Raw genomic sequence first — 20,760 nt, 5'->3', positions numbered from 1 at the left:
GACAAGGGGCCTGTTGCGCTGTGCAAGAGTGGAGAGGTTCTCAGGGAGGAGGTGGGTCTTGATAACCCGCAGCCCATAGGGACTATCTAGAGAGGGGACTGGGTTGCAAGCAAGACTGAGGTTTAACGCAGTTTTCTGCAATGATGACTTCAGTAGCTGAGTAGTTCAGTGCTGTCACATTTCTGAAGTACTCGTGGCCTGGCTACCTCCATCAGTCACTGTCCAGATCTGGCCATCTACTTGCTCAACTCAGTTTGTGGTCCAGTGTCAACCCTAAGCCTCTGGTACCTAGTCGGGATTTTGCAAAACTGGCAGGAGTTGGTTTGTACAAAGAGCCAGAGAGAGGCTGTCTTTTGCCTTTGTTTACCCAAGATAAGCTTAACAGTTGAAGTCCTGAAAGGGTGTCCCTGGAGTCTGGTTTTTACTTGCTCTTTTGGGGGTTGGTGCGTGGGAAACCCAATGACCAGCATGAACTGTGACTCAGTGGACTGTTCCTCATGCCCTCAGAGACCACCACAAGGGGAGGGCTAAGAAACAGTGCGTGCATGCTCTGACCTCGGGTCACGTCATTTGTGCGGTTCCTAAATTCAGGTTGCCAAGGTAAAGGGCCCTCAGCTGGCTGTCGTGTCCACTAATGGCTGTGAGCAGCAGGCCCACAATTTTCATGTCTGAGAAAGTTTAAGAATGCACTTCTTAGGCCAGGTGCTCCCTACTTGGAGGAATTAGATGGGCTGTTATGATCAGACAAGCAAAGTTTTCTGAGCCCCTGAAAGGTGTTGAGAAACTGCATGGCTAGAACCAGAAATCTTAGTAGATGGAGCTGTTTCAACCTAGCAGCTGTGTTCTGGTGGCCTCTGTGTCCTCCAAGCTACACCAAACAGGGAAGACAGCCCAACTGCTACCAGAGGGTGATCCCCAAGGTTATCTTTAAAAGGCTTAACTCCTGGAAGCCGCCTAGGAGACCTGGAACGTTAACAGGTGTTTCTTGTAAGACGTTAATCTAGTGCACCTGCGTTAGCTGCTGCAGGCGCTCCTCGCAAAGGCTTCTGGTCGTGGGAGGGCAGAAGATGCGCATGCGCTCTTCCCCATGCCACGGTTTCTGTGGCTTAAGTTGGGTCAGGTCCTGTGAAGCCTCCGGTTAACTCTCCATGGAAAATGAAAGTTGCCCTGAGGGGGCTTGGCACCTGAACAGGATTTCCCCTTCATGTCACCACCTTGGAGGTGGATGCGAGAGCACTGGCCAAGGAGAGGTAAGCATGGCAAACTGGGTAGCCACTGAGTTCGGCCTTCTCTTCGCCCTTGGCTCTGTGACCCTTCCCTTACAGCCCTCAGTGTACTCGAATGCCCAAGCGGAGGGTGGGCCCCGTTGCTCTAAGGAGCCTGTTCCCACCCTAGAAACCATAGGTTTTGGATTTCTGTGCCCAGCCAGGGACCCAACAGGTCTCACCGTCTTCTGAGTGCATAGCCATGATTCTCAAGGCCTTTCGGGCGGCTGCCACAAGTGAACATGAACGCAGGGGATACTGGAGATACGGGGTGTGGGTTTGGGTTGTTAATGCCGGACCCAGTCAGTAGATGCCAAGGCAGGGCTTGGGGGTGGTCACCCAAACCTAGTCCTGGGGTTGGAATATCCCATAAAGTTCAAGGCCTGGCATACCCGCACCTGCGAGGCCTCTGTCCCTCTCCAGAGCTCCAATTTCTGTGGAGCCCCAGCCTCGGCCACGCCATCCGCACGGTGGCGCCAGAGCTCACAGTGCGGGCGGGTTCGCCCGCTAGCCACAGGGTCACGTGATACCGGGCGGCGCAGCCCGATGACGCACGCCCGGCGCTGCCTTCGCCCCGCCCTTCATGGGGTCACGTGGTGGGCCGGCGCAGCCTGATAACGCGGCGTCCAGGCCCTCAGCGCAGCTCCCGCCCCGCCCCGTCGCCGCGCCGAGTCCTTTTGTCCAAGATGGCGGCGCCGGGGGCGCTGCCTCCTCGGCCGCCGCCGCCGCCGCTGTGAGGGGCCTGCGGGCCGCCCGCCCGCCAGCCGCGCCGGCGCCATGAAGAGGCAGAGCGAGCGAGACTCCAGCCCGAGCGGGCGCGGCTCGTCATCGTCGGCCAAACGGCCGCGGGAGCGCGAACGGGAGGCGGAGGCGGGCGGGCGGCGGGCGGCGCACAAGGCCTCGGGCGGCGCCAAGCACCCCGTTCCAACGCGGGCCCGCGACAAACCTCGCGGTAGCGGGGGCAGCGGCGGTGGGCATCGCGACGGCCGAGGCGCCGGGGACGCGAATCACCGTGCGAGCAGCGGCCGCTCCTCAGGCTCGGGCGCCGGCGGCGGGGGACGCGGCGGCAAGGCCTCAGGGGACCCAGGCGCTTCGGGCGCGTCGCCCCGCGCATCTCCACTACCGCCACCTCCGCCGCCGCCCGGGGCCGAGCCCACGGGTCCCGGCTCCTCAGCGGCAGCACCCGAGTACAAGACGCTGCTCATCAGCAGCCTGAGCCCCGCGCTGCCTGCCGAGCACCTCGAAGATCGGCTCTTCCACCAGTTCAAGCGCTTCGGCGAGATCAGCCTGCGCCTGTCGCACACGCCTGAGCTGGGCCGCGTGGCCTACGTGAACTTCCGGCACCCGCAGGACGCGCGTGAGGCCCGCCAGCACGCCCTGGCCCGCCAGCTACTGCTCTACGACCGTCCGCTCAAGGTGGAGCCCGTGTACCTGCGAGGCGGGGGCGGCGGCGGCGGGAGCAGCAGGCGAAGCAGCAGCAGCAGCGCCGCCGCCTCCACTCCGCCCCCGGGCCCGCCCGCGCCCGCCGACCCGCTCGGCTACCTCCCGCTGCACGGCGGCTACCAGTACAAGCAGCGTTCACTGTCCCCGGTTGCCGCCCCTCCGCTGCGGGAGCCCCGCGCCCGCCACGCTGCCGCAGCCTTTGCTCTAGATGCGGCCGCGGCCGCCGCCGCCGTAGGCCTGTCCCGGGAGCGGGCCTTGGACTACTACGGGCTATACGACGACCGCGGGCGACCCTACGGCTACCCGGCCGTGTGCGAGGAGGACCTGATGCCGGAGGACGACCAGCGGGCCACGCGCAACCTCTTCATTGGGAATTTGGACCACAGCGTGTCAGAGGTGGAGCTGCGACGGGCTTTCGAGAAGTACGGCATCATTGAGGAGGTGGTCATCAAGAGACCCGCCCGTGGGCAGGGCGGTGCGTATGCCTTCCTCAAGTTCCAGAACCTAGACATGGCCCACCGGGCCAAGGTGGGCATGTCGGGTCGGGTGATAGGCCGCAATCCCATTAAGATAGGGTACGGCAAGGCCAACCCCACTACGCGCCTCTGGGTGGGTGGCTTGGGACCTAACACCTCACTGGCGGCTCTGGCCCGGGAGTTTGACCGTTTTGGGAGCATTCGGACCATTGATCATGTCAAGGGAGATAGCTTTGCCTACATCCAGTACGAGAGCTTGGACGCAGCCCAGGCCGCCTGTGCTAAAATGAGGGGCTTTCCCTTGGGGGGTCCTGACCGCAGGCTGCGCGTGGATTTTGCCAAAGCAGAGGAGACTCGGTATCCCCAGCAGTACCAGCCCTCTCCCCTCCCTGTGCATTATGAGCTACTCCCCGACGGGTATACCCGGCACCGGAACCTGGATGCCGACCTGCGGGTGCGGGACAGGACCCCTCCACACCTCCTGTACTCAGATCGAGAGCGGACCTTTTTGGAAGGGGACTGGACCAGCCCCAGTAAAAGCTCTGACCGCCGAAACAGCCTCGAGGGCTACAGCCGCTCAGTGCGCAGCCGGAGTGGTGAGCGCTGGGGAGGAGATGGGGACCGGGGCCTGCCCAAGGCCTGGGAGGACAGGCGGAAGCGCCGGAGCCTCTCCAGTGATCGCGGAAGGGCCACCCACTCCCCTTATGAGGAGCGGAGCAGGACCAAGGGTGGTGGGCAGCCTGCGGACCGAGGCTCCGACCGCACCCCGGAGCGTGGCCGCAAGGAAAACCATTCCAGTGAAGGGACCAAGGAGTCCGGCAGCAACTCCCTCAGCAACAGCCGACACGGGGCGGAGGAGCGGAGCCACCACCACCACCACGAGGCTCCCGACTCTTCCCACGGGAAGAAGACCCGAGAGAGCGAGCGCAATCATCGGACCACTGAGGCCGAGCCCAAGCCTCTGGAAGAGCCAAAACACGAGACCAAAAAGCTCAAGAATCTTTCAGAGTATGCCCAGACGCTGCAGCTGGGTTGGAACGGGCTTCTGGTGTTGAAAAACAGCTGCTTCCCGACATCTATGCACATCCTAGAGGGGGACCAGGGGGTGATCAGCAGTCTCCTCAAAGACCATACTTCCGGGAGTAAGCTGACCCAGCTGAAGATTGCCCAGCGCCTTCGCCTGGACCAACCCAAGCTCGATGAGGTCACACGACGCATCAAGCAGGGGAGCCCCAATGGCTACGCAGTGCTCCTGGCCACCCAGGCGACCCCCAGTGGGCCTGGCTCTGAGGGGATGCCTACGGTGGAGCCTGGCCTACAGAGGCGGCTTCTCAGGAACCTGGTCTCCTACTTGAAACAGAAGCAGGCTGCAGGGGTGATCAGCCTGCCAGTGGGTGGATCCAAGGGCAGAGACAGCACAGGCATGCTCTACGCCTTCCCGCCCTGTGACTTCTCACAGCAGTACCTCCAGTCAGCGCTGAGGACATTGGGCAAGCTAGAGGAGGAGCACATGGTGATAGTTATAGTGAGAGACACAGCCTAGCCCGAGCCTGGCTTTTCCAGCCTGTTTGTCACTAAAGCAGTTATTTTAAAATCTGACCACTGCTGCCCTGCCCCCCCAGCCCATACTACACCCTTGGTTTGAATTCTCTGCTGGGTTACTCCATTTGATTTGGTAGGGGACCAAAGTCCTATCTCCCCACCAAAAACTAAGTTCTTAGGTTTGGGTTTTTTTTTTTTTTTTTACCGTGATGAGAAGGGACTCCTGTCATGTCGGCTTCTAGTGTATGAAATACTGTCTGCTGTGTTCTGTATTTTTTTATTTTTTGACTAACTGTATGGAAAATTGTCAGTAAAGCCTTTGTCAGAGGATGGATTTTTAATCCTGTTCAGAGTCCTGGTTTAATCACATGATTTTCTCAAAGGATGGAAGACTGTCCCCCGCTGCCTGCACACAGATGCCTTCCGGCATCTTTCCATTGCCGGCGTGTCTCCCAGCCCTGCTGCACTGGTGCCTGTCAGCCCCCAGCTCTTGGGGCTGAGGCGGGGCTCCATTCACAGGGGTTTCTAATTTGGTCTGAGAGCAAGTGGGTTTCATTTCAGACCCTGCCATGCCAGCCTCCACAGAGCCCATTGCACAGGAAGGGGTTAAGCCTAAGTCTAGCTAGCCGCTGTGGCAGTTTTTGTGTTCCTGCCATGAACAGTGTGCGTGTCTTTGGGGTTGAACAAAGCACCTGGTTGGCAGGCGTTTCTGAAAGCAGGTAGACCTTAGTTGTGGTGTGGTAGTCATGGGAGGAGCAGTGCAGTATTGGGGTCTTGGTGCCTGGATGTGCCCAGCTTCCTCCTCTTGTTAGCCTCCCTTCTCCCCTTAATGCAGCAGCCCGGGGATACCCAGGTGGAGACAGTGCTCCTTCGGACTCCGAGGGGCACTGGTGGTCAGACGTTGGAGTGGAGGGTGGGAGGCCACTTTCCTTGGTTAATCCTTGAACTTTTCCCAGTGCTTGTGAATTCTGGCTTTTCTTATGATCGTTCAGGGCTGGTGTGGGCCTCTGTCTGGCCACTGGAGCAGAGTGAGGGACACGGGATCCCTGGCCTGAAGAGTTTTTGATGGAAGACAGTGGGTTAGGAAGATGCTCTTGTAAACTGACATAACTTCCTCAGGGGCAGGGTGGGCGCAGGTGCCTAGGGCCTCCTGCCCTGATACTGCTGAGGTGGGGACCACTGGGAAATGGGGTCCCTCTCTGGGGAAATGTCACAGTTGCTGAGGTGTCGGGCAAAAGCCATGCAGGCTGGGAGGGAAAGATGGCTTGCAAACAGCCCTGAGTTCTCTGACCACGTGTCTCTACAGGCAGCATGGCCAGCGTGGCAGATGAAGCCAGCAGTGTCAGGGACCAGGGAGGGACATCAGTCACACAGCAGTGGGCACCATAGAACAGCCCACTTTGTCGAAATGTTTGTGGCAGTCTAGGTGGTCCAAAAGCTTCACTGTCAAGGCTGACGGAGAAGAGGCGCTCCAGGAAGGGAAATGAGCCCCCAGGAGACCAGAACCGCGGGTTCTGTTGACGTGCTGTCCCCTCTCTAGGTTTGATCACTACCCTGACTGCCGCGAGACAGCGCAGGTGACAGCGGAGATGTTTTGAGAGCAAGTTTGTGAGATGGAGGCTGGGGCTCACTGCGGACCTCACGGAGAATACAGGCCTCTCCACAAGAACAGTGAAAGAGGTGACTTTTTGAGACCTTAGAGATGTAAACGGGAAGGAAGGTGCCTGGGGAAGTACTGCTCCCTGGGCTTCAGCTGTTGCTAATGAACAAGCGCGTTCATAATCTGAAACACAGGAAGTGTTGAATGTGTGTTTGTACTTGAGTTTCAGCCACTTCTGCCAGGTATCTGAGCAAAGCAGTGGGAAGCACTGGAAGCCGGAGTGGCCTCATCATGCCTAGAACAGGCGGTGGCATTAGTCGTGTCCGACTCTGTGCGACCCCATGGACTGTAGCCTGCCAGGCTCGTCTGTCCCTGGGACTTCCCAGGCAAGAATACTGGAATGGGTAGCCATACCATCCTCTGGGGGATCTTCCCGACCCAGGGATCTCCTGTACTGGTAGGCGCGTTCTTTACCACCAAGTCTTCAGGGTTAAAGCAGGTGAAGTCTGGACAAAAGCCCAGATCATAGGCCGGAGCCGCCTTGCTGCCCTGTCTTTGGGCTGTTCTTTCGTAGAGCAGGTGGTCAGGACCCAGAGCACTACCTGGCTTTCCCCAAACAGAAGACTGCTATGAAGTCTGGTTGGAGAGGACACGTGAACCCGTGCCTTGTTCGCCCTTTTTCAGGCATAGGTGCTCTCTGGCCCCAAACTGAACTAGAGTTTTCCTGCATTGTGATTATTCTCTGCCTCAGACTCTCAACTCTTTCCTTCCTTCCGCTTTTGTCTTTTAAAATGGGAGGATAATTGCTTTACAGTGTTGTGCTGGCTTCTGCCATGCAGCAGAACGAATCAGTCATAAGTGTGTATGTGTGTGTATATCCCCTCCCTCCGCCATCCCCACGGATTTAGGATGCTTCCCCCACAGGGAGAACGATTTAACTGCAGGCGACCAGTGCCTCCACCTGGGGTTCCTACCTGAGGTGTGGCTTAAAGGCAAAAACCAAGAGGAGATGAAGTTTGCCTCATTGGTGGTTTGGTACGTTCTGCATGTTTCTTCCTAAGGGACTGAGATCTTCGGCCTTGGCAGATAAAGAGGAGGGCTGATGTTTCTTTGCCTCCCCGGGGCATTTCCCTAAGGGTGTGTTGTCAGGTCGACCAGGATCCTGCTTTCTTACTGCAGGCCCCCGTCTCCACCCAAGAGACCTGTGGGTGGGTGCTCCCGAGGGCTGCTGGCGGAGTTCAGGGAGACCGGGGCTCGGCTGAGTTAATGACTAGAATAACAGTGCTTCTAGTGCTTCTTGACTTTTAGCCTTTTTTCCTGTAATGCACCATCAGTCAGACCAGTCTACCGGTTAGGTGTCAGCAATCCATTTCAGCTGAGGCATGAAGCAGTTTACGAGCCGAGCCCTCTGCCCTCCAGAGGATCACAAGGTGCCTGGCGACACAGGCCCGCTTCGGTGTGTGAGCGCTCTGTGGTGTTCCGAAGCCCAGCGGGGATTTCTTTACCGGCCCCCAGTGAGGTTTAGCCGTCTCGTCTTGTTTACTTCACAGATTTGTCCTCTTATCTCAGCAAACGGAGAAAAATCTCTTAACAAATGCCTACAACAGAAACTGGGTAAACTCGGGGGGAGAGAGTAGGGTCTCCTACTTGTGGGAAAGAAGGGGATGAGGCGGTTAAGTGAACAGGTTAAGAGCGTTTGGTGCTTTACTTGGTGGGAACAGTTTAACCACAAGGCCAGCTGTGAAGCCAGTGAATACCTGCTAACCCAGCCTCAGCTGCCCCCAAACTGCCAGGGTCTCTGCTGGTACTCCTTTAAGAAAACAGTAACAGTGATGGCCACCAGGCTTCCATTCCTTAGGCCCGTCAGCTCGTGGCTCACAGCATCCCAGGTGGGCCCCTAACACTCCGGCTCCCCTACACCGGAATCGGGATCTTGCTTCAGAGCCCAGGACACACGGCGGGGGCAGAGGGGTGGCACATGGTGGGTGGTGCCTTGAGGACCCCCTCTGCCCCGTGCCAGCAGACCAGGGCTTGGTGCTGACAAGGCTGCTTCTCTCCCCAGAGTGCTTTGGGCAGAGCGTGCGCTCACCCCACCTTGGGCTGCCTCTCGGGGAGGCATCTTGTATGTTGCCTGGGCTAGAGCTGCAAGGTAAGGGACCCCACCCCACTTCAGTAAAAGAGAACAGGGAAAGGCCATAAACAAGCAAAGACAGACTCGTAGTTTTATTCTGTATTCTTTTTTTAAATAAATACACTTTACATTAAAGAAAAAAGGCCTTTGATTTGTAATTTCCACATTGGGGAGAAAGGAAGAAAAAAAGATTTTTGAAAAACTGAATCACAAAGAAAAATAGAGGGAGTGAACTTATATCCTAAGCTCCCTCAACTCCACAAAACCAATATCCACAATGACCTTGCTGCCCCCAAGCCGTGAAGGTTGGTGAACCTAGGCATTTACTCAGCGAACAGGCAGCGCCTCTCCCCACCTCTGGCACGAAGGAAAACAGATTAACCTGGCGGCATATGAGGCAACAAAACAGGTTAAAAAATCATATATTATATTTATAATAAAATATTCTTAATCCTTATCAATTTAAGAAACCACGATTTTCCTTTTCATTTAAATATGTGTGTAAAAATGCCTCTCTTGTTCTTTAGACATCATTTTCTTTCATAGAAAATGAAGTGCGGGGACAGACCTGGTGGATATAAGTTCATACCCTCAGTTATAAATGCCTTTTTTTTTTTCTTTTTAAAGTTTTATAAAAAACTATTTCTTGTTCTTTAAGTAAAGAACATTATACAAAGAAAATATATTGTGAAATAACCCCAGAGACATGTTTGTTTTTTTTTTTTCCCTTGAGGAAAGATACGTCCATCCTAGGAGAAGGGAAAGCAGAGCAGGGCCTAACCCCTGTCGTCTTTTTGTGGTTGTTACTGTTCTTAGAAGGACTCTCAGATTCCAGTGAGACTCTAAACCATAATTCTCTGAATGCAGGGCCAGGGCATGCAGTTCCTTAAGACAGCCCTGGGAGAAAGGGAACGGAAGATGTTCTGAATTAATCTGACTCAGTTTCTCTCCTGCCAAGAATCTTCCACGTCGTGCTGACTCCTCACTCATTTAGAGATAAGATGATGTCATCTTCCAAATCAGAGTTGTCAGAGCTGTCGGCTGAAAGGTAAGGAGAAGAGAGACTGGATTACACACGAGGCTTCCAGGAAGAAAGCACCTGCATACACATTTATGCCTGAGCAAGGTTCATTACCAGGTTCCAGAAAGAAGAAAACACTCCAATTATCTCCTTGGAGCTGGCTCTGGAGACTATACTATTTTGGCAGTGGTGGTTACCCCTGGGGTCTCCTGCTTCCCTTTCAAAAGACTTGGCTCTGTGGTGCCATCTTGCTTCCTAGAGGTTCGTCCTGCCTGAAATTCAAGCCCTAGAGAGGCAGGCAAGTGCCCTCTGGAGCTCTTACCCCTGGTGCTTCAAGTGGCTGCAAAGGGGTGGGCCTGAAAGTGGGGTGAGTGACTGAGCCCAAGGGGTCCTTTGGCCTCTGGAGTCCCTGGGCAGAGGCTGCCAAGCCCCCAGTACCCCTAAAAAAGGCAGGCTGATCCCAGTCAAGGATGACATTCAACTCCTCAGCCACTCTGTTCTCAGAAGACTTCATAAAGACACCGGTAGGCAACCTAGGATTCATAGGAATTTCTAAATAGAATCTGCAGGGAACGTATTTGTAAAAAGATACAGGCCAGAGTAAGCAGCAGTATCAGAGAAGGGTGCCTAGAAGCTAGACCAGCAGGGAGTACGTGTGACACCTGACGGATAGCACTGTCTCTCTGGCCCTCTGCTTGACCATCTGCCTACCAGGCAGTGAACAGACCACTGAATCCCTCTGGAAGGCTCGAGGAAGAGGTGAAAGTAACAAAGAATCCTCAAAATTACACAGATACACCGTGTGCCAGTACCTAGCTCTAATGTTTACTGAGTGAAGGTAAAAAAAAAAAGGTCTTCGTGCCCAGTTTGATTGCTCACAGCTCAGGAAGCTGTGGGACAATTTTAACAAGGTTTTCAGGGAAGCAGGCCAACAGGTCCTGAGCTGGAGCCCTGCAAATGCCCACAGGCCCTGGGGTTCCCACGAGGAGAGGGACAGCCACTGATTCCAAAGAACCCCTCACTGGCCCTTTGCCAGGCACCTTAGAGCCTTCTCTGGGGGGACAGCTGAGGGAGAAGGGCATGTCCCCAAACCTTCACTTGCTACAGTCTCTGAACTGGACAAAGTAAAATGGAGAAAAGTGTGGCTGTGATAAAATGAAATCCTGAAGGTAAGCAAAAGTAATGGCTGAAAAAACCAGTGTTCCTGGGTCTGACAGAGCACAAGATGGCCTGACTTCATTGGTAAGGAGTGGGGAAGACAGGACAGAGACCAGACTACTATCGGACATGGCTAAACCACAAACTACATCTCCGCAGCTTCCTTGCTCCAGGAGGAGATGTCAGCAGGGAAGGGGGTACCCAAGGACAGCACTATGTCCTGGGCCCATGGCAGACCTTGGAAGAGCCCCCCGGTGTGTGATCTATGAACCCACAATGCCAGACCCACCTGCCTGAAGCTATCTTAACCATCAGCTGCAGAGCTATTAAGAATCTTAAGTCCTTACTGGCCAGGAAATTTTTGCAGTAACTTGACGCCTGTAGCTGGCGATTTTTAGTTTGGCTGTCCAAAAATTATTTCTGTTATTTCACCAGGGAAGCACACCTATAAATCTTCTCCATCACCATGAGTGTCATTTTCACTTTCTCTATCAGAGTCAAATCACTAAGGTTTTTTGTCTTGGTCTAATATCCATGCTGTCTGAATCAAAACTATATTCTGAAGAACTATCATCTGAGACACTAGTATATATGTCACTTGAACAATCATAGAAGCTATTTGAGAAACTATGTATACATTTTAACTAATAAATGTACATTTATAATAAGCTGGGGGGGGCGGGGAACCTAATGGAGCAAAATGTGAATGATGATAATCCTAAGTTTTATAATGAACCCTTAATCAGTTTTTTTTTTTTAAGTGTGGAGCATTTTAAAAGTCTTTATTGAATTTATTACAATATTGTTTCTGTTTATAGTTTGGTTTTTTGGCCACAAGGTATGTGGGGTCTTAGCTTCCTGACCTGGGATTGAACTCACACCCTGCATTGGAAGTGCAGAGCCCTACCTCTGCAGCACCAGGCAAGTCCTATCCCTCGATTAGTTTTAAGATCTAGCAACTACGGATGGCAATGTTAACTGTATCCCGCTCTAAAAATGTATTTATATGTCTCTGGTCAATAATATGTCACATGTAAGGACTAAGTGTAGCTGGATGAAGAGAACACAACCTTCTTTAAGCAAGTGACTCTCAGGTAGAAGGTCTGACAACCCTCAGGGGTCAGGCACCGATCTCCCCCCTCGTGGTCAGGTGACAGGACTCCTTTCTCTACCTTCCTTAGCCTTTTCTCATCCTCCAGAACAGGAAGAGTAGAGCGCACACTTTGCACAAGCCGTCTCGATGTCACCACAATTCTAGAGCCCAGCTTGTCATGTGTAATGGCATTTTCATGTTATAAATACTCCCACCAAGTTATAAAGTAACATTCTCTGATTGACTCAGGGTTTTCCAGATTACCTCTTGGACTTGAAAGAAGAAGTTTCCTAGAATGAACAGTAAAACGCTAAAAGCAGCAGGAATTTTACAGACCAAATGAAAATGTTATATAAACTGAAAATGGAAAAACATTAGTGATACTCTTAGGTCAGTCAGGGGTACCAGCTGTTCCCCTGACCTACCTAATTTTAACTGAAGGCAAACAAATCAGTAAAACTTTCCTTTTTATTCCCATCAATATTGTCATTTTTCTCTTGCTCCTTAGTCCCTCTTATCTAGCACTCTGACCATCGCTAGGGAAGAGAAGTCTTCCTTCCCCGAATCACCTCAACCTCCAAGTATGAAAAAATGGAAGTTGGCAAACAGCAGATGGGCAGATAGATACAAGGTACACCCTCCCAGCCCCATAAAGCGTCCTCAAAGTACAGCTTGGCCAAGAGGACTTAATGTAAGAAAGACAGTCTCCTTTCAGTCAACTGCCTTCAATCCTAAGAGCTAGATGTGTAAGATCCCAAAGAAAACAGATTCAGGTCACTGTGGAATAGGAGACTCACTCACACACACACACCCCTCACACCTTATACACATTCCCTATCTCCCCCAGCACCAAACACCAATGACTATAAGGACCAAACGCCTACTGTGACGAGGCCTGCACATGTTGGGTTTAGACCAGCACGGTCGTCTGTGAGGACGTAGATGTTCTGTACCTGTGCTGCACACCACTGTAACGAGCACTTGCGGTGTGGACGTGGAACGAGGGACTGGGCATCCTCATGGCCTAGGTGCTTACTGGCCACCTGATACCTACCACGGCTGTGAGAATGCCCGTGCGCTGTGTGGAAAGGGGCTGGCTGGCACAGGGTTACGCCCAGGCAGGCAGGGCGGCACTGGGAAGAACCAGGACCACAACAAGCACGAGTGCGTCCACAGTGACACACGTCAGCAGTGACGCTGCCAAACATGTCCTCTTAAAACGGGTACGGCTGCAGAGCTCGCAGGCCCCTCAGGGTCCATTAGTATACTTGGGGGACGGTCTGACTCCAGAGACAGAACTGTTCTAAGGGGGGAGGACAAGAAAAACTGGAGCGTGTTCTTTAAAACTTAGAAAGAGGGGCAGGGGGAGGAGGAACAAAACAAGCCAAAAAGAACATTTGTCCCCCAGCCTTTAAGAGGGAGTAGGCAAAAACAGAAAGTAGGCATTCCAACGCGCAAGACGGCTTTTATTTCCCGCAGCTTTGGGAAGGAGTAGGTACAAGCTCCCTGTGAGCAGCTGCAATCGACAACCCAGCTCTAACCTCTCAGGAGAACCGCACTTTCGGCCTTCCGGGCTAAGGCTTATCCTCTGAAACAGGTCAACAAACTCCAGCTCATGGGCCAAACCAAGCCCATCAGCTACTTATAGAACAGAACCACAGCATTAATTTACGCCTTGTCTCTGGCTGCTCTCTCACTGCAACAGCAGAGAGGAGTAGAGAACGGCCCACAAAACCTAAATGATTTACTGTCCAGACTTTACAGAAAGTGTCAACCCTTGTTTTAAAGAGATAAGAGACAACTGGCGCCAGACGTCACGACAGGAACACAGCGGAACAGAGACATGAAAGGACTTTTCCTCAAGGGCCTGGGCGGCGACTCGTTCCGGGCATAGAACCCCAGTGCGGCTGCCCTCGGGGCTGGGTGGGCACAGGGAAGGGCCCTTCCCCTGGGTGCCCAGGCTCATAGTGAGCCCCAGACTTACTGTCCCCCAGGATCAGTTCCACTTCCTCATCTGCATCTGAGTCTTCGTCCTCCGCGTCCTCCCCCTCCTCCAGGAGGTTCGCCAGCTCCTCATCAGAGGGCGAGAAGTCATTGTCCCCATCCTCCCCCGCGTTCTCGTTGTTGTCGTCCTCCTCGAGCTCTGCCTCCAGCAGCTGGTCTGTGTCCAGCTCGTCCAGATCATCAGTGTCGTCGTCGTCTTCGTCGTCGTCTTCTTCCTCCTGCTCTTCCTCTTCCTGGTAAGAAAGCATGAGGTCTGTTAGCCAAGACACCAAGACCCAGTCCACCTCGGCCACACAGGGAGTCTCTCCCCTGCTTCCCAAAGGACAGCGGTGGGAACAAGCAGTAGCGAGCGCGGTGATCCAGGTTTCAGCACAGGCCTCACGGGCCAGCGAGACCCGTCAGTGACGGCTGAGACAGGCGCACACGTGTCCCCCAAGGCCCCAAGCGCTCCCTCAGGCAAGGATGGCCACCCACAAAGGCAGTACTCGTCACGCAGCCCTTCTCCAAGGAAATGGATAACACACTCCACAGAGGTCTCTGCCGTCAATAGTCTATGTTTCTAACTAATAATAAACCCAAAGAGGCTCTTCTCTCTCTCTCTTGCATCAACCAAATCAAATGAAATCAGCTGAGGTACTGGAATAAAAGCTTCTACCTGGAATCTAAAAAGCAATGCTTAATAAAACAAGACAAATACAGTTGCGTCACTGGCTCCTAAGCCCTTTCAATCTTTGTCCTCGATCTTTCATAATCACAGATAAACCGTGGGTAAACCTCTGACACCGCTATCACAAGCATCCCATGATCTGAATATTCAACAAAATAGACTTTTACCATGTATATAACACTTAGACACCGTATTTTCTGTTACAAGCCACATACTAACCCCCAGTATGCAAGAGAAACAGTCCATACTTCGTTCTTAAGAGATCTTCCCCAAGGTAAGAAGATAGCAGAAAACTAATGAAATGCTCAGCCCTAGGTACCCTGGGCTTTGGAAATGATACACTTTGGCATCTGCCGCATTTCAGTTTTGCACCAAAATCCAAACCGTTTCCCTTCAACCAAGAGGACACAGACACCTCTGCTTTCCGAGGGATGGCAGCTGTTCCCAACATTCAATCACTAATCCTGCTGCTCAAACATCAACTGTGAGCACTGCCCGCAGCTACAGGATGCTAATTCCTGCAGTAATAAAATACAAGATTCACTGAACCGGAGCCTAATGAAAGGCACGACAGAACAAGCCATACACAGCAGAAAAAGTATTTTTAAAACATGGTTGAAAGTGCTGCTTCATGCCAATCACTTAAAACCCAAGCACACAACTCATCCAGCCACTGCTGCTCATGAGCTGTCGTGTGAACCAGGCTCACATCAGCACAGCGGCTCTGCTCTACGAACCTTGAAAAACTGGACCCACCATTGAGAGACTTTTTGATTTGCTGTTTGGCCACTGATTGAGACTTTTCAACAATTTCTGGCAGCTATATGGGAAAACTTTAAATACCCAGTCCAGTATTCCTGATGCCTGTACAAGTACGTTCCATACCAGAGTTTGTGTGTGTGTGTGAACAGAACCCAGGACGACCTGCAACCCTTGCTGAACAGCCTCGCCACACATCACCTACATGTGAACAGCTACCCAATGACCATCAGCTCACTTTCTAAATTTTAAATCTGAAATCTGGAGCATGAAACAGAAGCTCACAAGGTCTATTCAAAATGCTGTGGTAAAATCTAATCCTGTGGTTGAACCCAAAAGAGAGTTGAGGAAGCAATTTTAAGAGCATTCTTGCAGGTTTCAGTGCCTGTTTTGTAAAATGAGGCCCTCACCTTCGTATGTACAGAACAAAGCTTCCACTAATTGAGTGGCCAAAAAGTGATCCAAAAATTATTACTTAATGAAAGAAGCAACTTGCCAGAATCCTGACTCAACTCCAGCCACATTCAGATCAAAGAGTATTGTTTTAATTCCCTAAAACCTCTCTTTCAGGGCTTAGAAACATGAATTCAGGGCCAGGCTGTTTTAAACTAATAAATTCTACAGAAAGAATTTCAAAGCTCTTCCCTTTTGGGTTCCATCTTAAGTCAATTTCGTGGTTACCCAAAAGCCCCAAACCCCTGCAGATAAACCAACCCGCTCCCCTCTCCTGTTCAGGGAGCAGATCAACTGGTGTGCAATCCCTCAGGTGCCTTCTCCAGCCAAGCATGGGTGTTTCCTGACTCAAGCCTCATGTGAGGAAGAAGCCAGCCTTCCTTCCTGTTCCTGACCTCAGTCCAGCCCAGGTCCTTATTACCACACCGCACCTTTCTCATGCCCACTCCACTCACAACCACCCTCACGTCTGTCTGCACTAGCTTCTCATCTCTGAAGAGATTCGGCTTCCCCAAGGCTAAACTTCTCAATCCACACAGGCTTCAAACTCCTTCCACCTAGACTTTTGAAAAAGGTAACCTGAACCCGCCCTCCTGGCCTCTAGGTCCTCAACTTACTCACTCATCCGCTCTTTCAGCCTTCTATTCCTCTAACACTTGACAGTCCGGATTCTGCCCACCGCATTCCACGGGAGATGGTATGTGCCCTGGAGCCAGGCTGCCTCGAAGAATCCAAACTACTGGCACTGTGTTGACTGTGGGCGATCAACTTAGCCACACGGGGTTGTTGGGGGCGGGGGGAGCAATATATGTATGTAACCTCCTTGGAAAGCGCCTGGCGTATACTAAGTGGTCGGTAAGCCTGTTGCTCCTATTATAGTAACTAGAATCTTCCTAAAGGAACACAAAAGCCTGAACGGCCAACCACCGGGCTTCTCTACAGTGACTGACCCTGACCAATCCTGGCCTCTGCACTGGGCTGCCAATCTTGACCTCATCCTGACCAGATCTCCTAGGCATAAAGGTTCCTACAACTTTAAGTCAAATCCTGAAACTCTCATTAGATAGCTCTACCCATCTGTACCACAGAAACTTCTAAAACTGAACTCAAAGCACCTTCTAAATCTAGCCCCTTTTCCATACCTCTTCCAGTAACCAGATGAAATCTCAAACAGCTGTCACTCCCCCCTGCACAGCTTAACACCCAGTGAACTACCATCGCCCTCACACAGGGGTGCCCAGCACTCCTCTCGTTGCACTCACCTACTGCATTCTCCCCGCTCCTGTCTACCTCCAGTCTCTCTAAATCTCTGTGGTCTTATCCCTTCCCAGAGTAAAAAACCCAGGAGCGCTCCATAATGCTGCCCAGGCTGCAGAATTACAACAGAAGCAGTGATTACTAAACAACCATTTAATGCCAACTTCCCTAAATACATCTTAATCTCTTGTTACATAACATGATTTAATGACACTAGTGCTTCCTACTCATGTATGGCCATCAGAATGCGTATTTCAGAGAACTGGGAAAGTTCCCCAAAGTAAACATGCCTAAACTCCACCCAGCGTCCAGGCTGACAGAACCAATCTTTACAAATGAGGCTTCCACAGGAGGACTTGGGAAAGGTGCCCAGGAATTGCGGCGTAACCATAAGGAAAAACCACTTGACAAAATGGATCTAAGTTGACCTCTGGTTCTCGGTCACGCTTTTCTGTAGTAACGGATCCTACCCAAAACCCCTAATGACACAACCAAAAAGGTGAATACAGGCATACCTTGTTTTCCTGCAATTATGCTGTGGTTTCTTGGTGTTTTAAAACAATTGCTGGTTTGAAGCAACCCTGTGTCAAGCAAAGCTATCACCACTTTTTTTTTCTAACAGCATCTGCTCACTTCATGTCTCGTGCCACATTTTGTAATTCTCAGAATTTCAAACTTTTTCATTTTTATTATATTGGTTATAGAGATCTGTCATCAGTGATCTCTGATGTTACAACTACGACTCACTGAAGGCTCAGATCATGGTTAGCATTTTTTGCCAATAAAATAAGCTATGTACACTGTTTTTTTAGACACAGTGCACACTATTAATAGACATAGTACAGTGTAAACATAACATTTCTATGTATTGGGAAACCAAAAAACCTCACTTAACTGCGATATTGCACCACTGGCTTTAATGCAGGAGTATGGACGTGAACCCACAGTGTCTCCACGGTATCCCTCCACAGGTACCAACACCTACCTGCCCGCCTCCTCTCAAGCTGTCTTGCTCTCTAGGACTTAGTATGGGTTTTTAATTAGTGCAGCATTTGTTTGTACACCATTCAACATTCTTCTTAAATAGATGTCTATTTTCAAGACAAATAGCTTTTAGCCTATACTGCCTTCAAAAATATAACCAATCTCTTAAAAAACCAAATCTCTGGTCCTACTTTTAAAACCGTTTATGTAAAAACTAGGATTGCTTTTTTAAAAATACAGTTAAAACCTAAGCCTACTGTCCTGAAATGGCAACATGTCATATTTGCAAGATTTAAACTCCTGCTTCTACTTCTGACACTTGTTCTTGGTGTTAACAATCTTTAAAAGCTATAGATTCACTTCAGGATCATAAAACGCTTGTGTTTTTCTCTCCTCACCAGCAGAATCTAATTCACCTACATTTGAAATTTCTTAGGGTGGGCGGGGGGAGCTTTTCAGGAACCCCGACCAAGCTTACAGCCCATGTGTAATCAGTAAAGACTCTCCCCACCCGCTTCTAGGCAGTGGGGAGCACGCAGGAGGCGCAGCTCACAGTGTGCCCAGATTCCAGAACAGAGTGGAGAAAAGAAAGCAGTATTCCCTTGTTTTGTTAAAGAAATTTAAGATTAACTATAATTTGTTTAAATGTATTGGCTTTTCAAAATCTAGGAACAAATGACCAATTCTAATGCTTGGTTTTATAATTTTCCTGAAAGCCAACATCAAAGTTGACAGAATTGATTTAAAAAAAAAAAAAAAAAAAAAAAAAAAAAAAAAAAAAACCACACATACCAAAATTGGATAATACGAGTTTTAGTAAGTGAGTAGCTTATCTGCTTTCATCAAATGCCTGAAGACTGGCAAACTAGCAGCCTCAGGAATCAAACATTTACATGTTTTAATTCAGCAACACAGTGGTAGAGTTCATCCTTTGTTAATCTCCAAGCTTATTTAAACATAAAGGCAAAAGACAACCATTTTTATGATATGTAAATTACATCAATAAAGCTTTTTCAATCAATAAAAACCATTTGTATAGGCACCTTATGCTGGCCCATCTCAGCACGTGGCAGCCGACCATTCAGGCTTCTAAGTTTATTTTGCTAAAGTGAAAAGGCAAATTCAAAGGTGCCAGTCACAGGTGCCTGCACCCCTGAGCCATGTAAGTCATACCTGGAACATCTGAGAAGACCTAAGAGTAGATATCTGGACTAGGACAAAATTTTGAATAGCAAATGAAAACATGAAAATGAAGTCTCCAGTTTTAAAATCAGATGAAACAAAGGAAAATGAGTTTAAAAAAAAAAAAAAAATCAACCTGATACATGAAGAGGTGATGAGAAGAAATCTGAACACCTTAAGTGTTCCTCTGTGGTGATCTCTGGCTTCCACACCCTGCCACCTAAGCTTCGCTTCTCATCTGTCACTCCACCTCTGCCAGAAGAGTGAGGCCAGTCCCAGCAACAGCCCCCCAGCATCCGCAATACCTAGCTTCTCTTTTCTTGACTGTCTCCTCAAACACAGACACCAGCAATCACCCACCCGAAAGCTCCTAAAGAAGACTGTTGCCCACTGCTTTGTAAACTGCAAGGACGTGGAAGAGCAGGGATAATGGTATTGATAAGTAACTTCAGATAAACCCAGTTTTTGCTGCACATTTACAGTTCAACATGTAAAATTCAGGAAGCTTGAGACAAAACTGCCATCTGTAGTGATCTACAGTGATGGGGTAGTGATGAATGAACAAGAACGTTAGTCTGCAGCCACCTGTACCAACAGGTGTACTAATACACCAACTACAGCTTGACACCACCACCTTCTGTACCTACTCAAGAATAAGCTACACCCTGACCCATGACAGCTGAAGTGGAAAAGAACATGCACCAGGGAAGGTGGTGTCTAAGAAGCAAAAAGCCACAAGAATAAAAGACCAGTCACTATTAAAACCCTGACTCAAAGCAACCACACAACATGTGGAGCATCTAATACCACTTGCAAGCTCTGGTACCAAGAAATACTAGCAACACGTCCAAGTTAAATCCTGCTGCAGTCAAGAAAACACGAAGATCCATGTCACAAATAAACCCAAGGTCTCAAGTATCCATGTGAAGACCTCTCCCTTTCACCCAGATCTCATAACTGAGGTTTAAACACTGTGGGACCCTCTCATCCATGACACCAAGGACAGGCATGAAGCCCAGAAAGCATTACCAGAAACCTTTCTATTATAGGGATTTCCTGGCTGCATCTGGTGAAGAGGTTTAAACTCTGGAGCCTAATCGTCCTTTAAAATAAATTCACCATTTAAGAGCCAGAAGCCTGAAGTGGTCACTCCACCTTAACAAGTAAAAAGTTGAACAAATTAAAAAAATCAGTAAGTCTCACATTTGACAAAGAAGTGGGCTGACAGGGCAAACCATTGCCCCTAAAATCGGAGGGACCAACATGCGAATACGGAGAATTGCAACTTGCCACAGCACAGACCCAGAAACACAAGCATCCACAGGAACCAGTGCGAAGGTAGGAAAACCTGAACTAAAAATGACCAGTGGCTGAAGACAGGTCTGAGCAATGAAAGACAGTATATGGGTTTTACCTCCAGAAGCTTGACCTGGTTCTCAGGGTGAATGTTAGAGAAAAATTCCCTTGTGCCTCTGGCAGGGGGAAGGGGAAAAATAACATGAAATGCATCAGAATTCTGTTCTTCCTAAGGAGGGCTGCCCTCAGGAGAAACTATCTAACCAGACCCTGATCTATTGGGGAAAGGGAAATACCCAATTCCAGCCCATTCCAGCCATCTGTACTACTGAAACAAAGCGGAAGAAACAGATGTGTAAAGTTCACCGTACTGAGGTAGAGACTCATTAAAAGACTAGTTATAAGACCATAAACTGCTTTCCTTCCTCC

General features: G+C 50.5%; 2 protein-coding genes and 1 long non-coding RNA gene across 19 annotated transcripts in view; 2 read left to right on the top strand and 1 right to left on the bottom strand.

Moving 5' to 3' along the window:
• Positions 1-1,019: 1,019 nt before the first annotated feature.
• Positions 1,020-6,515, top strand: LOC147348454 (uncharacterized). The gene is made up of 2 exons (XR_015151590.1): positions 1,020-1,250; positions 6,267-6,515. It is a non-coding gene; the product is annotated as an uncharacterized LOC147348454 (long non-coding RNA).
• On the top strand, positions 1,868-5,067 carry RBM15B (RNA binding motif protein 15B). The gene has a single exon (XM_086367814.1). The coding sequence runs from the start codon at positions 2,043-2,045 to the stop codon at positions 4,725-4,727; it is 2,685 nt and encodes an 894-aa protein (XP_086223940.1). The 5' UTR covers positions 1,868-2,042; the 3' UTR covers positions 4,728-5,067.
• A 2,009-nt stretch (positions 6,516-8,524) lies between the features above and the next one.
• Positions 8,525-20,760, bottom strand: part of DCAF1 (DDB1 and CUL4 associated factor 1) — a 96,581-nt gene continuing 84,345 nt past the window's right edge. For 10 of the 17 annotated variants that reach the window (XM_086367796.1, XM_086367795.1, XM_086367800.1 and 7 more), the window contains one exon: positions 13,179-13,966. In XM_086367796.1, the coding sequence (XP_086223922.1) occupies positions 13,589-13,966 (378 nt within the window). In that variant the 3' untranslated portion in view covers positions 13,179-13,588. Of the gene's footprint in view, positions 9,499-13,178; positions 13,967-20,760 lie in introns of those variants that run through there. The other 7 variants (XM_086367805.1, XM_086367806.1, XM_086367808.1 and 4 more) reach the window with 1 other exon arrangement.

The sequence above is a fragment of the Bos grunniens genome, chromosome 22, assembly GCF_055505025.1.
Source record: "Bos grunniens cultivar Pamir isolate PY7600 chromosome 22, Bosgru_T2T1.0, whole genome shotgun sequence".
Taxonomy (NCBI): domain Eukaryota; kingdom Metazoa; phylum Chordata; class Mammalia; order Artiodactyla; family Bovidae; genus Bos; species Bos grunniens.
The sequence above is the reverse complement of the archived record's forward strand: the minus strand, read 5'-3'. Positions and strand labels throughout refer to the sequence as shown.